The sequence below is a fragment of the Canis lupus genome, chromosome 12 (genome assembly GCF_011100685.1).
Source record: "Canis lupus familiaris isolate Mischka breed German Shepherd chromosome 12, alternate assembly UU_Cfam_GSD_1.0, whole genome shotgun sequence".
NCBI lineage: Eukaryota > Metazoa > Chordata > Mammalia > Carnivora > Canidae > Canis > Canis lupus.
This window is the reverse complement of record NC_049233.1, coordinates 22,981,276-23,003,904: the sequence shown is the minus strand read 5'-3', so window position 1 is coordinate 23,003,904 and position 22,629 is coordinate 22,981,276. Positions and strand designations below refer to the sequence as shown.

Sequence of the window (22,629 nt, the reverse complement as noted above, 5' to 3'; positions counted from 1 at the left end):
TATTACATCTTTTTAAAAAATTCTAAGGTATTTTCATACAGTCTTATTTGTTGACTCTAATTTCAACAGAGATTTCTATTAGTTATACCACAAAGGTCCCATAATCACATGCATATATTGCATATGTGATGAGGCTAATGAGTGTCTTGATTTGCTTGTCATTCATATGGATCACAATGAATCACTCAAACCTTCTGCCATATTAGTAAAGTCATTTACATTCTTAATTAGCTTTGCTACTATTTAACATTCCTCTAAATTATAAGTAGGATGACTTCATTACTAATGTGTTTTAGGGTAGTTTTGCAAGGCTATGTATTTTGCAGCATCTTGAGTGGCATTATTGGCTATCTTGAGTACTTCTTTAATTTATTTAAACCCAGAGTCCAATCAAGTACATGTACATTTAAAATAAAAAATATTTTGTAGAATGTTGGTCTACTTTTATTGTGGTCGGTATTTTTTGAAGTTCTGATCAAATGATGTTTACCATCTCTTATTGAAAAGGTGGCTTTAATTTTAAATAAAGTACCAAAATAAGTTTTCATTAAGTGAATGTACTAGTCAAAGTTACATGAAGGAAGAAATTATATTCTTGTTCTTACAATGTGCCAAGTATTCTACTCAACAATATATTTCAAAAGTAGCAAATCTTTGCCTGTTTGATTCCCTCCCCCCTTCCCCCATCATTGATTACCAGGCATTGACGCACTAGCTACACCTTTTCCAAAGCAGTACTATTTGGAAGGTACAGTATTATTTGGAGAATATGATTTGCCTTTTTTTCTAAACTTTCAAAATATTGTACATGTGTCGCTCACAGTTGGAGATTTGGGAAAGCCAAGGAATGTGTTCCACATGTTTCTTTTTTTGACTCGCCAAAAAACAATTTACTCTCAAAAAAAATCTTTACTACCTTACAGAATGTCTAGATGACTAAAAAATACAATGGGTCATTATTCTTAAAGATGTTTATACCTCTTGCCAACAAAGAACCACAGAATAATTTTACAAATTAGATTTGGGTTTTTTTTTTTCTTTTTTTCCATATTTGAGTCACAGAGTTAAAGGATTTTGGTTCCAAGTCCTGTAGCAGCACCCTAAGGGCAAAAGTCTTAATAAAACACATTAAATTGTTTCTCATGAGGAGATATTACAACTTATATTTTATGTCTCATAGAGATTTCCTACTTAATGTTACTTGGTCAGATAAGTGTTTAAATGTTGCTAGTGTTTCAATAATAAGAAATGGTGACATTAAAACTTATCTTCATACTAAATTTCATAAGTTCCTGGGTTACAAAATACTGACTGACAGAAAAATGTGCAGATACGTTGGCTACACAGCTTACTAGTAACAACAGAATATTTTTCCTCACTTGGATAAAAGTGACAAGCGAATTCAATACATTTCTTTTAGAAAAGTGTTCTGCCCATGGATCAGATCAATATATATTCACTTTTGAATGTGTGTCTTTTTTTGTTTTTTTTCTTTTTTCCTAGCCAAAGGACATAATGTTCCTGGAAGAATCCATGGCTTACAATTGGAACTATGACTTAAAAAAAGAGTTGAGTGTATATATATATATATATATATATATATATATATATATATATATAGAGAGAGAGAGAGAGAGAGAGAGAGAGAGAAGCATGATTTACAGTATAATAAACATGTTCTCTTAATGTTAAAAATGTATTTTTAATTGTTATGTATTTTATCACTGGAAGAATATATTAGAAGCACAAAATATGTTCTTTGATTCATCTAACACTTATAGACTGCCTGTCTACCATGTGCAAACCTGTGCTATAAATGTATGACATTTGGCAGGTGTAATATTAGCACCCTGAATGACATTTTATTGAAACTTTATAGGAAGCTCTTAAGCATCTCTCATTTCCTTTATAGTTAGGAGAGTAACCATGTACTCTATCCTTCCTCTTTTTTAAAAAAGAGTATCTTTCTTTACTCTCCAAGTAAGACTTCAAAGGGGAATATTTTAACAATTCACTTTTCAAATATGACAAGTGAGACCCATAGAAGTAAAGTAACACTTCCAAAGTCAAATACCTAATTACTGAAGAACTAAAAGCAAAACCAAAGGCCATGTATATCATGTTCCCCTAAACCTTGTCTGGTGTGAAACAATGTTTATAAATATGTGGTTGATAGAAGGAACAAAAACTTGGGTAAAATTAATTTTGAGTGTTTTCTGACTTCAATTGTCATTTGTCTCTGGTAAAGTGAAAATGAGTTCTTTGTGTACATAAATAATTCACCTTTGAGTTAAAATCAACTTGAAAGTCATATTTTTGGTTTTTACATATATTGCAATAAGCAACTAGCACATTTTGCATAGATAACTATATAGTGCTGTAATTCATTTTGTATAAAGTTTTGGATTTCTCTTATACTTAGTGAGATATGATGATTGGAAGAATTCCACCTCTGTAAAATTTCAAATACAGCTTTAGAGAAACATGCATGCATTTGTTAGATGGCTTACAAACTTTTGATATAAATTCCTTCTGGACATGTGAGATGATGTGAGTAATTGATACAAGACTAGGCACTGGCCTGAAATACTGAGCAAGAACACACATATTTCTATTAAGAAATATAATAGTACTTACAGATGTCTTATGGACATTAGCTGTAAAGAAGATTCTGAGAGTTCTAAATTACACATGAATTATGTGATATGGCTGAAATATATGTACACACATTCCCACCAATAGCTCCGTATAGACATGCAGATCTATATGTATATACAGCTACCTTAAAAATATTCAATAATGTAGCGTTTGACTGAAAGTTAAAAAGTATTTGTGTGCGTACATATCATGATCTTCAAAAACCCATTCTACTAACCATCTAGGTTTATAATACTGCATCTAGCCTTTATCTTTGCCCCCATAGTGAGTTGTACGTACATGGAAACCACTTAATATGTTTAAATAAATAGTAAATGAATGGTATTTTGGATACTTCTACAAAATTCTGCTACATAGTGGAAGGAATTGAGTGAATGTAAAATGTCAATAAACAGGAAACTGTCATTAACAAGTTCAGTCATTGGTGTTGTTTTTAGTTCTTTTTAAGACTCTTTCCAAGTGCCATACTCTGTAAAATCATCCTACTCTTCAAGGCCAGATTCATGTCATTTCCCCCATGCAACCTCCTCTAATTACCTGGGCCTGAAATAACTTCCTTCCTCCTTGAACTATTTTCCTAACTGACCTGCATTAGTGCTTCTCATAGTTTTCTGTGTTTTCACGTAGACATCATAGCTTTTCTACTAGATTATAAGTTTTTTCTATCAAGGACTGTGTCTTAAATATACTAGAATGCTAAGCCTTTTGTAAGTGTATGCTTGGTAAATATTGGTTGAATGATTTATTCTTTAGCTTACATAATGCTGAATATGTTCCTAAGAGCTATCATTTCATAGTAATTTTGATGAGGTCTCCCTATGAAATCAGAACTTGTTGAATTAATAGACATTTATAAAATTTGTATTATATTGTCTAGTAAGAAACCAAATCTCCTATGCTCAATTACAAAAGACCTTTGTTCAAGTAAACATGTTTTATTTGACAGGAAAGCATAAACATGACTTCAGTTAATTTGTTAATAGCTTCATGAGCTTTGGCCTGTGACACCTCCCTAGTCTACTGTAGTTTCCAAATCCAAAACACTGTGGCCTATCAAACAGCAAAATGTTTCATGATATGGGTAAAAGTACAATGCCCCCAGAAGTTTTTCCATTCTATGGCTACCACTGAAATAATCTGATTGAGACTCCAGTCTGCTACACTAATGATACTGACCTTATCAAAATACACTTGTCCACAAGATCTGGCCCTGCAACACATCTGTCTCACACTGTCTCCCTGGTTCCAGCCACTGCAGTCATCATGGTCTTTTTACTGCTCTCAACACACCAAGCATCATCCCTTTTCAAGGCATTTGTCCTAACTTTATTTTGCCTTAAATTATTTCGCATAAGTACTTAAGTTCACTTTCCTACTTGTCAAGCAATTTCCTTGGAAGAATGGAGTAAATTGGCATCTTCTCCTTGTCACTTGTTTCCTACATTATTTTTGTCATTTATCCATCTCAAGTGTTTTTCTCCTCCACCAGAGAGTTGGCTCTGTAAGGGCACAAATTTTGTACATGTTATTTTCTGTGACTATACCTGGAGCCCTGAACAGCATAGGAACTCCTCAAATGTCTGTGCACTGGTGGGATGAATAGTTGTCACTACTGAGCATTAAATGATGTTTTAACTTTTCTAAAAACAGAGACATGAAGAGTTACAAGAGTGCTAACATTCATTTTTTTAGGATACTGAAATTTAAATAGAATATACCAAGTGGCTTCTACCGAAGGAATTTGGTGAAACTTTCAAAGGATCCTTGTTTGATGTATGAAAGTAACAGCTTCCTCCAAGAAACTGTTCCCCATAAGTTCAACCATGTACTTCTTGTGAGAGTGTAGAAATTGCAGCACTTTCCTTACACACACACACACACACACACACATATCATATACCAACACCCCTCCTAAGTATATGTTACAGTGGACTCATGATCCTAGTACAAGAAATCTTTGTGCTCTAATACACTTGGCTTTGTAGCCAGTCCACAAATGGACACTTTACCTAAGGTGGCTCAATAAAGACCCCTGTCCCAGTATTGTCCTGGCTGGAGCTCATGAAAAAGTACTCACTTTTCTTATATAAAAATCCTGTGACCTTTGGCATAATAGACATGGAAAAATAAAGCCAACACAAAAAACAAAATGATTGGGGGTGGGTGTTGGTAAGACAGAGGGGGTGGTTGGGGGAAGATGGGAGGGTGAAGAGAGAAGGAAGGAGAGAGGGAAGAGACAGAGAGAAACAGAAAGGTTCCCGTCTTTCCCAAGATTAGCTCCAAATTCTTTCTACGATGCACTTAAGTGAACCAATAGGTTTCCTCTAGTTTTTTCCCTAGTTCAACCTAATCATCCTGATTAATACAGGATACAGCATAGTAAAATTAATGAACAATTATCTCCAGCAGGAGTTTTTAAGATACATGTGGGGAAAAAAATCCTCTAGTATGACTGACTTCTTAGTGTTTTACAATGACTATCAATAAATACAAGAAAATAACCTTAAAATGGGATCCAGGGAAGCTACTTCCGCAAGTGTCTGAGCTGATAAGATACTGGTATATGTCTTTCTGATAAACTAAACTGATATAAGGCTAGAATTCAAATACTTAGAAGAGGAGGGACTGTATACTCTAAAATATTTTTAAAAATATTTTCTCAATTTGCCTTTGGTAGGAGCTAGATAGAAGCAAATTCAGACTGAACTTCATAAAAGGAATACTTGGATCTTTCAGGGTCCAGCCAGAAAGCAGGAGCCATGTAAGTGAATCGAGGAAATTGTGCACAGGTGACAGGGGAACCATAAAACTGAACATTAGGCAGCAAAGCAACCAGCAATGAGTAGGGCCTGGGTTGAGGCAGGTGACCAGGTGCCTAAGGCACACCATTTAGGGGGCACTCATTCTCAGGTGCTGATTGTACTTGCTCTACCCTGAGAGCGAGTGCCTCCTTATAGCTTGCCCCTCAGTGTTCTCACTTTTAAGGAGGCACTCCTGAGATTAGTAGGAACAGGAAAAGGAAACCACCACATCAACATCAATGAGGCCCCTTGGCTAGACAAAGAAAGAAGACACTGTTACAGGAACCCACCATCCAGAGTCACCAAAAGGAAGGTGGGACTGTCCATGGCCAACATTTAGAGCCACTGAAGAAACAGGCTATGCTAGAAATACCACCTGAAACAGAAAGGGGAGGGGGGGATATTCTGGATTCTCCCTCCAACAGAGCTTTCTGTTGGCTGAACCAGTTGGAATCTAGTTCATAGAGGAGTTGGGGGAATGTAGACTGCACAAGTCAGTCCCCTGTGTTAAGGAAAAGAAAAGGAACAGACCAAACCTCACAGAGCAAGCAGGCATTTGACCATCACAGGGCCATGCACTTTGGAAATCAGATGCAGGTGGCAGCTTTCTTGTTGTTGTGAACCTTGAGGAGTCTTACTTTATTCTTGCCCAAACAGGATATTTGGCCCTATCAATCTGTTTTTTCCATGGTTAACATTGTATTTTCCTATATATTTCATAGGTGATTTCTTTTTCTCTGAATGTTATCTAACCAAGTGAGGGAATAGTACTTGGACTCAGATCTAAAAATTCCTACCTGCTTCTCTATTTTCACTTTCAACTAAGGGTGGCATTGAGTTCTAAGTGCTTGGAAGTATTAAAGTTAAAACAAATCCTAAAATATGTTGTAAGTCATATGGAAGCTTTTGTAATTCTAGTGGTATTTGGCAGCCTTGCTGCAAATACCAAATATGTGTGGGCTTGACACCCTTCAGGAGAGTCTTCAACAAACTTTTTCCTTAAACTATGTTTTATAGGTCTTTTTCTTGGCTATTGGCAGTGGACTCCACAGTTATATGCCATCTAGAAGATTACTGCATGTGGCCTTCCCAAGAAGTCACTGTGTCTTTGCTTAGAATTTGCCTCTTGTGTTCAGATGCCAAGAAATGGCCCTACCACAGAAATGTTACCTCAAATCACAATAGCAGCAGCACTTAATATTTTTATGTTGTCTATGTATATAACTTTATGACAAAATTAGATGTTATTGAGCAAGCTAAGCTAAACGTACATTTGCAGAAAGACTTAAGATTGGATAAAATTCCTAGAGGCCAGAGCCAATAACTTCACTTACTATAGAAGGGATTCTTTCTACGATCTTTAGATGGCCTTTTAATAGTTTCAGTGGCAGAGAGAATTATTTTGAGAGCTAACCACTTAAGTTTAGGCAGCATTAAATGGCTACAGAGTTATCTCTCATAATCAAGCAAAATCTACCTCTGTAGACTCTACTTTTTTTTTTTTAAAGATTTTATTTACTTATTCATGAGAGATACAGAGAGAGAGAGAGAGAGAGAGAGAGAGAGAGAGGCAGAGACACAGGCAGAGGGAGAAGCAGGCTCCATGCAGGGAGCCTGATGTGGGACTCGATCCTGGGCCTCCAGGATCAGGCCCTGGGCTGAAGGCAGCGCTAAACCACTGAGCCACCCCGGCTTCCCTATCTACATTCTTGACCACATAATGATCTTGAACTTTGCAACTGCAACTATTATCTACCACTGAGTCTTACCCAAAATAAATACCTACAATTGCATCAACCTTTGATTATATCATAGTTTCTAGATGTGGTTTGCTCCAAACCTGCTTTACCTCCTATATATTGAAACGTAATTATATTTTTGTTTTTCTACCTTCTTTGAGTTAACTGGTTTCAACTGGAGGAAAATCTATTTTGATTTCATGTATACTCAGCTTTCTCTCAGTTATATTCACTGCTTAGAAAAATTAACACCATTATGACCATAAATATCTTGTGGATATTCTGATCAGTTGTGTCTTTAGAATAAGCAAGATTTCTGGTAAATCATTTATAAACCAGATTGTGTGCACCTGAGTGGCTCAGTCAGTTGAGCATCCTACTCTTGATTTTGGCTTAGGTCATGATCTCAGGGCTGTGAGATCAAGTCCTGTATTGGGCTCCGTACTGGACATCCCTCTCCCTGGCCTCTCAAAGGAAGGAAATCAAATTGAACTTGAACTATTTGAAATGAACAATAAGGACAGAGTGGTAATATATAGTGATTAAATATTATGAAATGTTTTAAATTTTCTATGTAAGTGACAGTATTCAGTTTAATGAACACTCCAGTTTAAATGCCAGTTTACCTCCTAATAAATGGCTGAATACATATGTTAATCAGCTTAGTCATTTCCTCTTAAAACTCAATGTCTCCTTTCTTCTGCTTTTTGACTCTTGTTCCTATGAGATAAGTTTGAAGGGAGTTTGAGTATCCATCCACCACTGGCCAGGGGTTACCTTGTGTGATGGCATTCCTCGTCCTCCCTTCTCTCCTTGATGCTTCTCTCCAGCCTGTTCAGCCTTCACCCTTCTGGTAGTACCCTAACCATGACAAATGGATATTGGCCCATATGCTGCTCCTTCCTGGTCTTGATTCTAGTTATCTCAGGCCCACCTGTGCTCTCTCCATTCTAGTGTGAGACTACCTTGGGTCCCACTTGACAGGTTCCTCATTTCAGTTTTGCTGTCCTGGCATCTCAGTCAGCTGGTTGGGGAGCTTTTGGGTCTTATACTTCCTCTAGCATACACTTTTGGAAGCAGTACCAGTCCCCTGTATTGTAGGGCTCCCCTAAACCCATCTGGAATTTCTATCACCGATTTCCCCAACCATACTCTTTGTATTCAGCAGAGAGGAAGAGCCTTCAACTTAGGGACCCAGGAAGCAGGTTGTCACAGCTTTTTAAATTATTTCACTGCCCAATGGAAGCCAGTTCTTTGGATTACAAGAATGCTTAACCATGAATTTGAACATTACCAAAGCTGTACATCACCCCAGATATAAATGAGCAAAAGCAAATAGGTATGCAATGAAAGATTAAGAAATATATATATATATATATATATATATATATATATATATATTTTATTTGATTTTATTTATTTATTCATGAGAGAAAGAGAGGCAGAGAAACAGGCAGAGGGAGAAGCAGGCTCCATGCAGGGAGCCCGATGCAGGATTCAATCCTGGATCTCCAGGATCACACCCTAGGCTGCAGGCAGCGCTAAACCACTGCGCCACCAGGGCTGCCCTGAAAGATTAAGAATTAAAACTAGTTTTGAACAAGCAGGGATGCTTTAAGGAATGACATGTTAAATATCCAGTTTTTTACATCTATAATGATTTCCAAGAAAGCAACTTCTACCTTTCATTAGAGTTGATTCTCTATCCCATTCCAGTTAATGGATCATCTTAGTTACTAAGCTAGAAATCACTGCTTTTGTCAATGACACCTCTTACTTCCAGTATTATACATTCATTTAGACATGATTTTACCTCATAAATGTCAAATTTGTTCTTTAACACAAATCCTTTTCCCCTTCTGCTTCATTTTAAATACTCATCACCAGTGACTTCATCCATTGCACTAATTTTCTAACAAGTACTTCTACTTACATATTCTCAACCTCCTATCCATCTCAATGATTGCTCCCCTGATAACAAAATTTGAGTAAAACAAATGCTGATGATGTCATGATTATTCATGAACCTTAAGTAGCTCTTTATTTCTTAGGGAAGAAAGCTCATCCCCCAGAGAAAGGCATTTAGGACCTATCATGATCTGGAGCTGTACTCCTTCCACACCTCAACAGCCCCTATAATACAAATCTCATTAAAGTATTCTCAGTACATCCTTGGCCTGTACATCATAGGTGCATTTTCTCAGCTGTTCCCTCTCTGTAGAACATCTTTTCCCTCACCATCCCCCACTTGTCAACATCCTTCAAGGCCCAAAGCAGAGCCAAACTATTCATCAACCTTTTCACCCTGCCCCTCCTTCCATGCTCCCCTACAAAATATAGAAACCGTCTCACTGGTGTTTCTGAATAGCTCTGTTTGTAATTCTCATAATAGCTACCACACTCTACTTTGTATTATCGTTCTCTATACTTATGAATATCTTCCCTGCCAGGTCATTAACTTAATGATGTGTTAGTTATTACTCTTTGTTTCCAAGTAACAGTAGCCAACTCCTGCTACTTTAAGCAAAAAGGAGACTTTGTTATGAGGATACAGCAATGTCTCATGGAAACCTTTTAGAGAGGTATACACACAAGTTGAGAGCAGAGATTTGGAGACTTTTCCACCTGATCCTGCATCTCAGCTTACATCACTTACTAAATATGTAACACCATGCATGATCATATTAAATGTCCTGTGTCTCAGTTTTCTCATTTATAAAATGAGGATGGTAATAGTACCTACTTCCTAGGATTACTGTGTGTTTTAAGGGACTTGGAATAGTTCTAATTAAATGTTATTTCAAAAACCAAGGTAGGACAGAAATGAAGCTGGACCTAAGACTGAGAGGCTATCTGGAATTCAGGTGACATTTCCAATTCAACGATGCTTCCTTTTCCCTCTTACTGCAGACTGAACTTCTTTACTTCCCATTGCTCATGTAAAAAGTTGCTTGCCCATACCTCATATGCTATACATCTCACTTTTTAGAAACATAGAATATATATTTGTTTCTGTTCTAAATTCCTGGGGAGGAGACTGATTGACCCAAATGAGGTCCATCAACTGTACCAAGCATTTATAAGGAGTCACTGAACAAACAAGTTCCAGGAACCCATCTTTATGGGAAGGCAGAATGAAGAGAAGGAGATTTAGGGAGCAAGTAGGTAGTGATCCACTGAACTGTTTCATTTACTTTAGAATCCTCCTTATGGAATTCTATGTTTCCAATTGAATTGTATCAAGTTCATTTATTACCATGTATGGTTATACTTGCACCCAGGTCTTGATATTGCATGCATTGTTATTTTAGGCACACTATTTGCTCAATTCTTTCAGAAATATTTGAGTAATAACTCATTATGTTCTGAGTGCTATGCTACCTACTGAGCCTATAATGGAGATAGAGGAACGTTCTTGCCCTTATATAGTTTGTATATATTACCTGCTGTTTTGGCTCCCTCCTCCTACCAAAACTTGGTCCTCCCATCATCCCAAGCCCTCCCTGGTTTATGAGTATTGGTAACACTGTAACACCTAATTCATATCAGCATCACTGTGCTCTCATTCTATAGTTTTTGGGGTTTTTTTTTTTTTTTTTTTTTTTTACCTAATATTTAGTTGCACATTTACACTATTGCATAGGCCTCCCACTAACATTCATTTAGAACTGGAAGTTGTTTACCTCCTACCAAATTCCAAAAACATGAAGGCCTAAATTCTAGATCCATCTCTGGAACAATGACCTCTGTGACTAAGAACTTTAGGGCTTAGTTCCCTTTGAATCAATCAATCATAAGGAAAACTGACTAAATTAGTTATAAAAATCTGGAATTTTTAGATGCTTATTAAAAACTTACTTCTATGTGTATAGGTACTTTTTTTTATTATTTACATGGTGTCATTTATTTACTGTCCCCCTATCTTCCTCCTCATTATACACCCGCCTCTTTGTGTACACATCAAAATGTGTGGTAAGAGCAGGGTAGGGCAGAGTCCAAGAGAAGCTCTAGTATCAGGGAGCTAGAAATACTATAACTTGTTTCTGATATCTCAGCAGATTAACTCAATTACTGTGTTTCTGAGAGTATCGATCATTTATTTCCCTGAAAACTTCGGGGTCTGTGTTCCTTCGACATATCTCTGTACCTCTGTTCATCTTCCCCCCTCACTCTGTCTCAAAGGACAGTTTTTTCCACTAATTTCTAAGCTCAACACCATGTTTCTGCCCTAATCCCAAACTTATCCACACCCTCTAAGGCTTTTATCTCTGTGAATTTTCTCTTCTATGTATGGTATCATTCTTTACTTCCACTTACTTACCTCTGTCTTTTAAGGCTTCCAGGTTACAGGTCTCAATATTCTCCATCTCTCTCCATTCATATACCCCCAATTATGCCCTGATTTTCTTCTTTATTATCACATGTCTTCTGTCTCTATATCCTTGACATATACTTGTTAAAGCCAACATTTGCTGAGTGTTATGTGCCAATCTATGAGATAAGCATTTTTCATGGAAGATCCCACTGAGTCCTCAACAAGCCCATGACTGTGTACTATTAGAGTCATCTTACAGTTGGTGCATCAGAGAAGTAACATCAACATCACACAGCTAACAAGTATAGAACAGGTTTACGTACAAGTCTCCCTAAACTGATTTTTTTTAAGTACTAGACTATATGTCCTCTGTTTGTTTTTCAATTGTCAGCTCTCCCCTGTCCTGTCTCTAATGAAACCATTTAAAAATCTGTCAATTTCGGGATCCCTGGGTGGCACAGCAGTTTGGCACCTGCCTTTGGCCCAGGGCGCGATCCTGGAGACCCCGGATCGAATCCCACATCGGGCTCCCGGTGCATGGAGCCTGCTTCTCCCTCTGCCTGTGTCTCTGCCTCTCTCTCTCTCTCTCTCTCTCTCTCTCTCACTGTGTGCCTATCATAAATAAATTTAAAAATTTTTTTTAAATCTGTCAATTTCATAAATCCAGTAGATTTTTCTTGGTTCTTATTTTCCTTAAGTAGGTGAAGCATTCATCACTGTGGTATAAGTATTTAGAGAAACTTTAAGATTCTTGGGTTTCTCAGTCAGTGAAGTGTATGATTCTTGGTCTTTGCTAGGATCATGATTTCAAGGTCATGAGATCTAGCCCCAGGTCAGACTCCACCCTGAGCTTGGAGCCTGCTTGAGATTCTCTCTCTCCCTCCCCCGCCAACCCCGTTTGCTTACTTTCTTTCTCAAGAAAAGAAAAAAAAAGTATTTAGAGAAACTTCCTATTCTGGCTTGTGACATTGGACCTCCTCCTGAACTCCTTGTCTCTTTCACTAAATAATTTTCCTTCTTCTACCTCTAAAAGGCATACTACCTCTAAAAGGTGAGTGTTAACTAAATAGTAGGATGTGAATCTCTAATATTCTGATTCCTGTTGAGCTTCTTCAGAGAATTCAAAGTGGAGTAAATCAAAATAATTTTTTAAACTTTAATTGCTCTAAACTACCTGAAGCAAATAGAGGAAGCACCATATTATGGGTATGCAAATGTATTATGGGAATATCAAAGTAAAGGTAAGGAAATTACAGCACAAAGGGTGGTTGTATGGAATTGAGAAGATCCTGCTGTAAGGTCTTTCCCTACATGTGGTGTGGATAGTTGAAAGTAGACTTTTACAGTTTATATTGTAAACCATAGTGTAACTACAACAATTTGAAGAGGTAGAAATATTAAATTAGTAAAAGAGATAAAATGGATCATAAAAAATAACAGAAGGTAGAAAAGAAAAACAACACAGATGGAATAGAAAATAGTTGAAAAATGGTAGATTTTAATCTATCCCATCAGTTGGTATATTAATTCTAACTGGCTGATATAACTGCACACCCCAAAATGGGTAATGGCTCTAACACATGGATGTTTGTTCCTCACCAAACATGCTTTTGTCAGTGGCCATCTCTCCTCCAGGTGGTAACTCATGGACTCAGGCTCCACCCGTCTTTTTTTTTTTTTTGTCTCACCATTCCCTAAGGCCTTACTAGAATCTGCATTTGACTATTGACAGAATTTCTAAAAAGACTTATCCCTAGAAATGGCGCCTGCATCACTTTGCTTGCACATCATTTGTTAACCTACAGTCACATAACAACACTTAATTTAAAGGGCATTTGGTTATGACACCTAGCAGAGTCCCAGAAGAGGAGGAAAGAAATTTTTGGTAAAGAGTTGGCATTATCTGCCACAGATGAACAGGTAAATGAAAACAATTATTTTCACACTTTATTATGCTTTAAAGTCATCTTAGAATATGAAACAATGGACTTTACAAGAACAAAAAAGTCAGTTTTCTGGAGATAGACAATAGAAATCTGCCTTTTAAACTAGGACTTTAGGTAATTCTGATACTCAGGTGGTCCCATTCTGAGCAACACTGTGCAAGGCAGGATGGAACCACTGTGATGACTGGACCGGGATATACTGACACATGAGAACCAGTTCTTTCCCAGACGAAACAGAGTCTCTTTCCACTCAAGTATGTTCTGAGGAGCAGCAGCTTCTGCATAATTCAGCAGTTGTTAGAAATTCAGAAGCTCAGGTCTCACCTCAGACATCATAAATGTTTGTTCATTTGTTTTGGGTTTCTTTTAGATTTTACATATAAGTGAAATAATATGTTTTTTTTTTTTCCTTTCTCTGTCCCATTTATTTCCTTTAGTACAATACCCTCTAAGTCAGGCATTGTAAGTGAAATCTTATGCTCATTCAAGTTTGAGGGGAACTGGCTTAATTATTTTGTGCCACTAGGGTGGAGGGAATAGGTGGTTACTGAAATGCAGTATAGAAGCAATATCCACTCAAGAACAGGCAATGGGGGATCCCTGGGTGGCGCAGCGGTTTGGCGCCTGCCTTTGGCCCAGGGCGCGATCCTGGAGACCCGGGATCGAATCCCACATCGGGCTCCCGGTACATGGAGCCTGCTTCTCCCTTTGCCTGTGTCTCTGCCTCTCTCTCTCTCTGTGTGACTATCATTAAAAAAAAAAAAAAAAAAAAAAAAAAGAACAGACAATGGTAGAGGATTCCTATAGCAATCATCTCTATAATTTGGACTGAAACCAATAAATGAAAAAATAGAACCTGAAGGAAGCCAATATAGTTTTGGGGTTTTGTTGTAGCAGAAGAAGGGGATGACAATGAAACAAATACACATTACATGTGTGGTATATATTAATTAGAAGGATGCTATCATGCTCGGTATCATTGGATACCGACACGAATGATACCAAGCATGGATGGTATCCTCTCCTATCTTCCAGTTTCTTATAATCACTTTTCTATACCATTAAATATTCACTGAAAATATTTAATGGTTTCCCAATAGCCCATCTTATGTAATTTGTTAACTATTTCCTTATTACTGGATATTTAACTTATGGCCTTTTTTCTCCTGTTACAAATCATGGTACAAAGAATACCTTATCCTTGAACATGAATCTATATTAACATTTCTGGCTATTTTCTTGGGCTAGCTTCCTAGGAAAAAAAAAAAAAAAAGCCCTGGGACAATGATCATTTACTTTCTCAACTCTCTTATTACTATGTTGTGTAGATTTTTCAGAAAGTTGAAAAAAGGATCTTAAAAAAAGGAAGGTTTTTGATATGTTAGTGTTCTCTTTCTCAGTCACAACTGCCCCTTCTGGTGTTATTACATGGATTAAATGAACAATGCATGGGAAATGTTTAGTCATGTGCCTGGCATAGAGTGTTAATTGTTAACAATTGACATTGGACAGTATACTGCACACAGCTATCTGCATCCTTCCTCTGTCTTCTACTGTTTGAAGTAGGAAATAGTGTTTGTCTTCCTAGAACCTCAGTCACCTCATCAGTAAAATGGGCATGGGTTACTACCCATTTCACACTAACATCGTGTGGTTTTATCATATATAAGGCATAAGACACAGTGTGACAAAATAAGCATTCAATAAATGTTCACTAATAGTATTTATTTTATCTTACTTAAATTGAGAATTTTCTTATCTGTTTTCCATTTCTGTACCCACCCTTCTACACACACAGTCCCATTTCTATCTCCATTTGAAATATACTCAGTGAAGGTAAGAATATAATCTATCTCCTTATGTATAGTAAGGCAAAGGAGAATGAAACATGTAGGAAAACCTATTCAAAGATGAAGAATGTTGGGGCACCTGGTTGGCTCGGTGGCTGAGCATCTGCTTTGGCTCAGGTTGCGATCCCAGAGTCCTAGGACTGAGTCCCCATATCAGGCTCCCCGCAGGAAGCCTGCTTCTCCCTCTGCCTATGTGTCTTGTCTGGCTCTCTCGGTCTCTGAATAATAAATAAAATCTTAAAAAAATATGAGGGATATTACATGAAAGTTAGTAACCAATTAAGTTAGCTGAATTATCCTTCAACAGCAATATATATGCTTATCATCATTTACATATCAATTTTGGCATATACTTCCCTTAATTAAAACACTGGGCTTTATTCATGTATGCTAACAGTACATTACCTGTGATTTATATAATATGTTACATCCCTAGTACACATGAATGCAAATAGTGTTATTTTTAAGGTAGTATAAATCAATATATAGTAACTATTTAGAGTTGAGAAGTAGCTCAAGGCAAGATCTGAGCTTATTACAAAGAGTGCTATGCTTCATTAATGCTATCTGGCCTGATCACTGGAAGACAAGTAGCACCTTATGCTTAATTATAGTTCTCTGTTGGAGGGTATATTGACTTAGGAATGGCTGAGGAGATAGCTACTAGAAAAGTTAGTACATTTTTAATGTTTATCCCATATGAACATTTGCCTTTTCCCCACATAACTTAAATCCAAAAATGAGTAACTTAAACCATCAGATATTTTAGGTAAATCTAACATTATAGACTTTTTTTAAAAAAAGTTGATCATAGAAAGAAAGATGTCATTTCAAAACTTAACATATTAAAATTGTTTAAGTTCCTTAAGATTTTAGTATCCTCAACACCTAAAATGTTAGATTTTATTAAATATTGTGAAATCATGAAAATATAGGACATTATAACTTTTGCAAAATGATTTGACTCCTCTTAAGGATTTCTCATTTTCTTTGGGAAATAAGTTCTTACAGCATCAAGAAAAAGTCAAGATGTATTTTTCATTAGCATATCAGCATGGTCAGGTCATCTAAGCACTACACAAGATTAATACTCTGCAGAGCTCACCTAAGACTGTAGCACAAAATGATGTGCCCATTGTATATCTACAATCAATTTACCATTTTCCAGGAAAAAAGAGGCTACTAATATTTTATTCATTTTTCTCAGCCCCTAAGTCCAAGCACATAAGTATAGAGCTCAAGACAGAGCACATGTAACTGAACCCAACAAGTTTATCATTTCCTGGTCACTGGATAAATAGCTTTAATCATGAGCTTGGAGAAAGGTGGGAGCCAAGAATACCTCAACCCTTTGAGTTCTGGATTTTAGTTTAGGGAGAATTACTAGCTACAGGATTCTGTATATATCCCATGTCCCTGGCACATAGAATGCACTTCATAAATAGATTTAAGTCAAAGGAAGACTAATAAAAAATATACTGAGCAACAGTTTGTATTATATACCATTAGTAAAAGTTTCCTCATTTGCAAAGAAAATATTTATTTGTATAATATAAAGTGATTTATTTACATGTTTGTTATTCTGGGGGGTTGGAACACAGTGGGGTTGTAAACGCTTGACTTTAACTTGGATTTTGAAGCTACATTGCCACCTTGTGGTTTCTCATCTAAAGATGCACTTTCCTTCAAAACAAAAAACAAATGCTTTGTTCTGCAATCTGTGGTGCAAAAAACTCACTCATGCTTGCATGTGTGAATGCACACACACGCACACATGCACACACACACACACCCTGGGAACACACACATACCCACACCCCTGGGAATGTGAAAGCATGAAAGTAGTGGTTTCTGTTCAGAGATATGGGAAAGGGAGTATCTACAAAAAATCTTTTAATGAAGATAATCTCTTGTAGGATAAAATCATCTAAGATCCCATCTATTATCTTTAAATGTCACTGTGTTTACTATATCATTTCAGTAAGTACAAAAAAATGTCACTCCGTTTACCATCAAAAATCAATGAAGAGAATGTTTTCCTACTGTCAAGAACTTGTTTTCATCATAGTATGTATCATTTCTAACAGAATAGGGATAGCGATATACAGAAAATATACAGGGTAAAACCAAATTTTTATAGTTGCAGAATTTCAAAACAGCTTATTTCTTTTTTTAAAGATGTATTTGAGAGAGAGAGAGAACACTAGCAAGCTCATGTGAGGGAGGGTAGGGGGAGGATAGAAAGAGAGAGAGAATCTCAAGAAGACTCCCTGCTGAGCATGAGCCCAACTCGGGGTTCAATCCCACAACACCAACATCATGACCTGAGCCTAAACGAAGAGTCAGATGCCTGACTGAGCCACCCAGATACCCCTAAAGCACTTATGTAAAACAAGATCATAGCTTAGTATATGGGTAATATTATCCATTAAGATTTCTAGGGAATAGAATTATACATTTAATAGAGGTCAGAATTTAGGATTTAACTACATGAAAAGTGCTTTTAAAGTAGTACTATGATTTTTTAAAAAGAGAATTTAAAAGGCACTAATATCTTAATGTTCTCCTTCACAGGTAATATATACTTTAATAAACTTCAAATTTGTGAAAAAAAAAATTGCTTTGAAGCCACACAGTGGGTAGAATTCATTCAACTAATTTGGGAATAGAACTTATTGATAGAAAATCCCCAGGTCTACAGTTATTCTGATGCTAGGAAAAAGGGAAAGTGCGTTTTCCAAGTAACTTTTCATTCAGATCATGTATGTATTTAAAGATTTTGTATGCAGATTGACCCTACAGTCTCACATCTTAGGAAGAGCACTTCGTTGCAAAATAATGATGTTAATCAAGAAAATCAGTCTTAGATTCATTTATGTTCATTCTTGTTTACATACTATTATTCTACTACAGGCAAAAGTTTACACCCCCCCCCCTTTTTAAACTATATATATAATTAGAATGAAATGAATTATCTGTTTTTACACCATCTGGTAATCACTGCTGTTAACCAGTTTGGTCTATCATCCAAAAAAAAAATTTTTTTAACCTTGTAGGAATCCCTCTTAAGTCTCAAGGGGAAATCTAGAAGAATGATTCAAAAAGCACAGTTCCTTTGGTATGAGAAAGAGACACAGGGACCAACTAAAAGAGCTGCAAAAAACAAATCTCAAACAACCTGATCCACAAAATATAGAAAGTAATACTGGATTCTAAAACAAATTGGATATAAAAAAATACCTGGAGTCCCTACTGATAAAAAAAAAAATCTTTGAATAAATCAAAGAGAACATACAAATCTCCCAAATGGGAGAATTCCAAATAATGTCCATAGATACTCTCTGTCTCTTAAGCATGATTTGCACATAGTGACTTTCCTCTGGAAAGTGGGGAGTGAGGACTTCCTTTCTGCAGACCCCTGACAAACACTATCCCAGCCAGGTGATCAAAGTGCTTACCAGTCATAAATCCTGTTGATAGTATCTATCTTTGATACAATGTATTGAGAATGGCATTTCACCTCTGTGGTCTTCCTCGAAATATTTTAGAATTCTAGTCTAACCATTAAGAAAAACATTGGACAAACCCAGACTAAAGGCCAGACAAGAACATTAAGTTCAAAATAAGGAAATCTGAATCATGTATAGACTTTAATAATAATGTACCAATGTTTGTCCATCAGCCATGACAGATTTACCATAATCACAAGATCATGTAACAGTATAGGAAACTTGGTATTTTTTTTTTTTACCAGTTTTCTGATGATCTGAAACTATTCTAAAAAAGTTAATCAAAAAAGAAAAACAAAAGGAAGTGTGACCCCCCCCCCCCCCCCCCCCCCGATTAGCAGTGAGAGCAGCATCCATGATCTTGTGAAAGACTCAGATTCTCAAGTCTGAGCCCAGATCTCCTGAGGCTGACTCTGGAGATGTAGCCACAGTGTATGGTTCCGATCCGTGAATATGAACAGCTGACCTAGCAGGCTACCCAAGATTTTTGCTTTCAGGTACTTCCCATTTTAGCAGAGGCCATGTTACTTTTTTCTCCAATGCCCTGGAGTTAAATAATCAGATTAGGCCTCTTGGTAGCTTCTGATTATCCAATTGTCACCTTTTATAGAGGCATGACATGCCTGCCTCTCTTCCCTAGTCTTCTCTAACCCTTTGATCTCCAGGGCCCCTTTCAGACCCCACTGTGATAATGTCTACAAGGACATCTCCAGCACATACATATCCTCTACCCTCTGATATCCCCATACACATGGCCTATACCAATTTGCATGCTTCCAGAAACCATAAATCCCAGTGTGAATTCTCTGGAGACAGATGTGACCTTGGGCAATTTTTTTGATCCTGATGTGCTTGAGTTTCTTCATTTGTGATTTGGGGATAATAGAATATCTACCTCATGGATTTCTGGTGAAGATTGTGAGTTAATACTCATAAGATGTTAAAAAAATACTCATAAGATGTTAGGAATAATGTCCAACACTTAATAAAGACTCAGTAAACGTGAGATGATGCTATTGTTAATGGTAGATGTCTTGCCTCCCGATCACCTCTTCACTTCTCCCAAAGCAGCAGGATCGGGTAAGAGAACGACTCAATAAAGATTGAGTGAATTCAGTGTCAAATGAGCCCACAAAAATCCTATTTCCAAACATAGTGACCCTACTATTACCACTAGTCTTCTAAGTCACCTTGACTTTGTGTTGGGGTATTGGAAATATTTCGTGTTTATATAATAGTATTAGGATAGAACCAGGGAATTGGTTGGAAAATCTACCCAACCTAGAAGTGAATTCATCTTACTTCAAGCTGGTTGTGCTGTTATCACTGAATAACACCGTTTTAATTTTGATCTAAGATTATTTTACTTCCTGAGATCCTTAGAGTTTCTATTAGCCTAAAAGAGGAAAATTAGGTAGAAAAGAAATCAGCACCCGGGGGACTGTTCTAGCAGCAGGTGAGTAAGTGAGTATGTTTGGATAACAGGTTTAGATTTTGCTCATTTGCTCTTTGGAACAGGTTAAGTAGAAATTCAACAATTTACATGCCATAAATAGACAAGCCCTGAGTGTTCTGGTTTGTTTTCCAGATGGGGATTAATGTGGTGGACTCTGCAGTATCCGGATTAGGTGGCTGCCCTTATGCAAAAGGTGCTTCTGGGAATGTAGCCACTGAGGATTTGATATATATGCTTAATGGCTTGGGGCTCAACACAGTAAGTCATTTAACATATTTTAATATTCATGCATGCCTTGCAGATACAAATGGGAATGTGTCTCAGATTTGGGAAGCAATTTTGAGGTCAAAGTTTTACTACACTTTTGCTGTTTGCTAAAATGCACAGTGGGAAAATACAATAAAAACTCTTCAGGGGGCTTTATAAAGTAACTTATTGCTGTAGCTCCATCACCAATAATGCTACCATTTCACATTTTTATAGTGCTTCATGACCTCTGAAGTGTTTTTTCATGTATCATCTGATTTGATGTCACACACTGTGAGTTACAGCTTGTGTCTTTGCCATTAGGATTGTTGTTTTTGCAGTTTTGTTTTGGATGGATGTTTTCCTAGGAGGAAACAGAGATCTTGATTTTCTTGCGGTGACAACTAGAGCTTCTGGAAAAGAGCCCAGGGCACGATTGGAATGGTCAGGGAAGAGGAGAGCTTAATACTACTTAGCATGTGAGACACTAGAGAAAAAGAAGGGTCTCTAAAAAAAAAAAGTACCTGAAAAGTCACATACTCTATAGCATCCACCTAAATTAAATTAGCACTTTGTTTTGCCACATGCTTGTTAAAATTACTTATTAGTCTTTAAGACAGAATTTAGGGCAGATATAGAAGGCAAGAAAAAGGTTCACAAATGACTAGAAGTTCAAAATGTTTTCTGAGATGTAAAAGCATCATCTGGATTACAAAATGGAATTTTCTCCCTCTCCCTCTCTCTCTCACATCTTTTTTTCTCTCCACTTAAAGTTCTTTCAGTACCACTTGCCTGGAGTCTCCATTTCCACATCATTTTATTTCTCACCTCTGTTCCTGGCACTTGCTTCCACCACCACTCAGATGGCCTTACTCCCCCATACTCGATTTCACCTGGAGTGAGGTGCCACCATCCCAAAAAGTCTTCTTGTGTCTCCCTACCTAAACCCCCAGGCTCATACCTTGGGTTCCTTACCTTAAGACTTCCATGCCAATGTGTGTGCTTCTACCTCTAAGCCTACCCTGAGGTTTTATTATGATCTTATTTCTATGTCTAGCTTTCCCTGCTAAAGAACAATTATGGCAGCTATGCCCATTACATAGAGATGCTCAATGGCATTCACCGGGGGATGGGTATCACTCGGGATAAACATTAAAAGCTATTGCCTGTCTTTCCTGGTTAGGAATAACTAATTATTTCATTTACAAAGTAGCTTAATCATTTCTGGTAGAAATGTATGGCTACGACAAAAACTGAGACAAATTAGATCTTTCCTTGGAGATTTAGAGGACTGAATTGAACCTAGCCATGCTTTGATGCCTATTATATATCGGGTCATGTTCTAGAACTTGAGGGCTGAAATGCAAATAAGCCATGGCTTTACTCCTAAGAATTCAAAATTTAAATAGAAAGAAGAGCCTAATTCAACCAGTTTCACAGGCTAACAAGCCAAGATTCTTTGTAGAATCCAGTGCTATTATGGTTTCTGTGCCGTATCACTTACCAAGAGCCACTCATTTGACTTATATTTTGGTTGTTTGTTCTTTAATACCCTTGTTGTAGCTATGTCAGCGCAATTCCTTAGTTCCTTCTGAGGTATTCATCTTCCACACTGGTATGCAGACTTCAGACTTGCCTTTAAATTCGTCTTCCATGCTACCACAAGAGGATTTCATCTAAAAATACAAATATGAATATGCCTTGTTTCTGCTTGGATTCTCATTTCCTGAAAAGCAAAGCTGTGTTCTGTCATCTAATATGGCCTATTCATGCCTTTTCAGGGTATCTCTGCCTGTCATTCTACAGATATAGCATGGCATTCTTCAGGTGTTTTGTATCATTCTTCTGCCTACCGAACCCCCTCGGTCCCCCTTCTCAATGACTCATACTGCCCATATAAGACTCGGGTCAGAATTTACCCTTCCTGACACACTCCTCTCTGCTTTCTTTTCCTCAGTGGATTGATTGTCTCATCCTGTGCCCTCATAATCACCTGGGTATATCTCTTTCAGTGACTTTAATTACAATACAAGACGCCCTATCAACAGGCATCCATATTGCTTATTTGACACTAAACAGCCTGAGAACAGAAACTTTATTCTACATGGG

The 22,629-nt window shown here is 37.1% G+C and overlaps 1 protein-coding gene and 1 long non-coding RNA gene across 8 annotated transcripts in view; one reads left to right on the top strand and one right to left on the bottom strand.

Moving 5' to 3' along the window:
* LOC119874186 overlaps positions 1-22,629 on the bottom strand; it is a 160,379-nt gene that overhangs the window by 117,452 nt on the left and 20,298 nt on the right. Inside the window, exon 2 of the long non-coding RNA XR_005367872.1 lies at positions 22,025-22,196. This is a non-coding gene — a long non-coding RNA (uncharacterized LOC119874186). The remainder of the gene's footprint in view (positions 1-22,024; positions 22,197-22,629) is intronic.
* The window catches only part of HMGCLL1 (3-hydroxymethyl-3-methylglutaryl-CoA lyase like 1), a 204,923-nt gene that overhangs the window by 179,484 nt on the left and 2,810 nt on the right, over positions 1-22,629 (top strand). For 6 of the 7 annotated variants that reach the window (XM_038554356.1, XM_038554359.1, XM_038554357.1 and 3 more), the window contains one exon: positions 20,407-20,532. In XM_038554356.1, the coding sequence (XP_038410284.1) occupies positions 20,407-20,532 (126 nt within the window). Of the gene's footprint in view, positions 1-1,503; positions 3,076-20,406; positions 20,533-22,629 lie in introns of those variants that run through there. The other variant, XM_038554355.1, reaches the window with a different exon arrangement.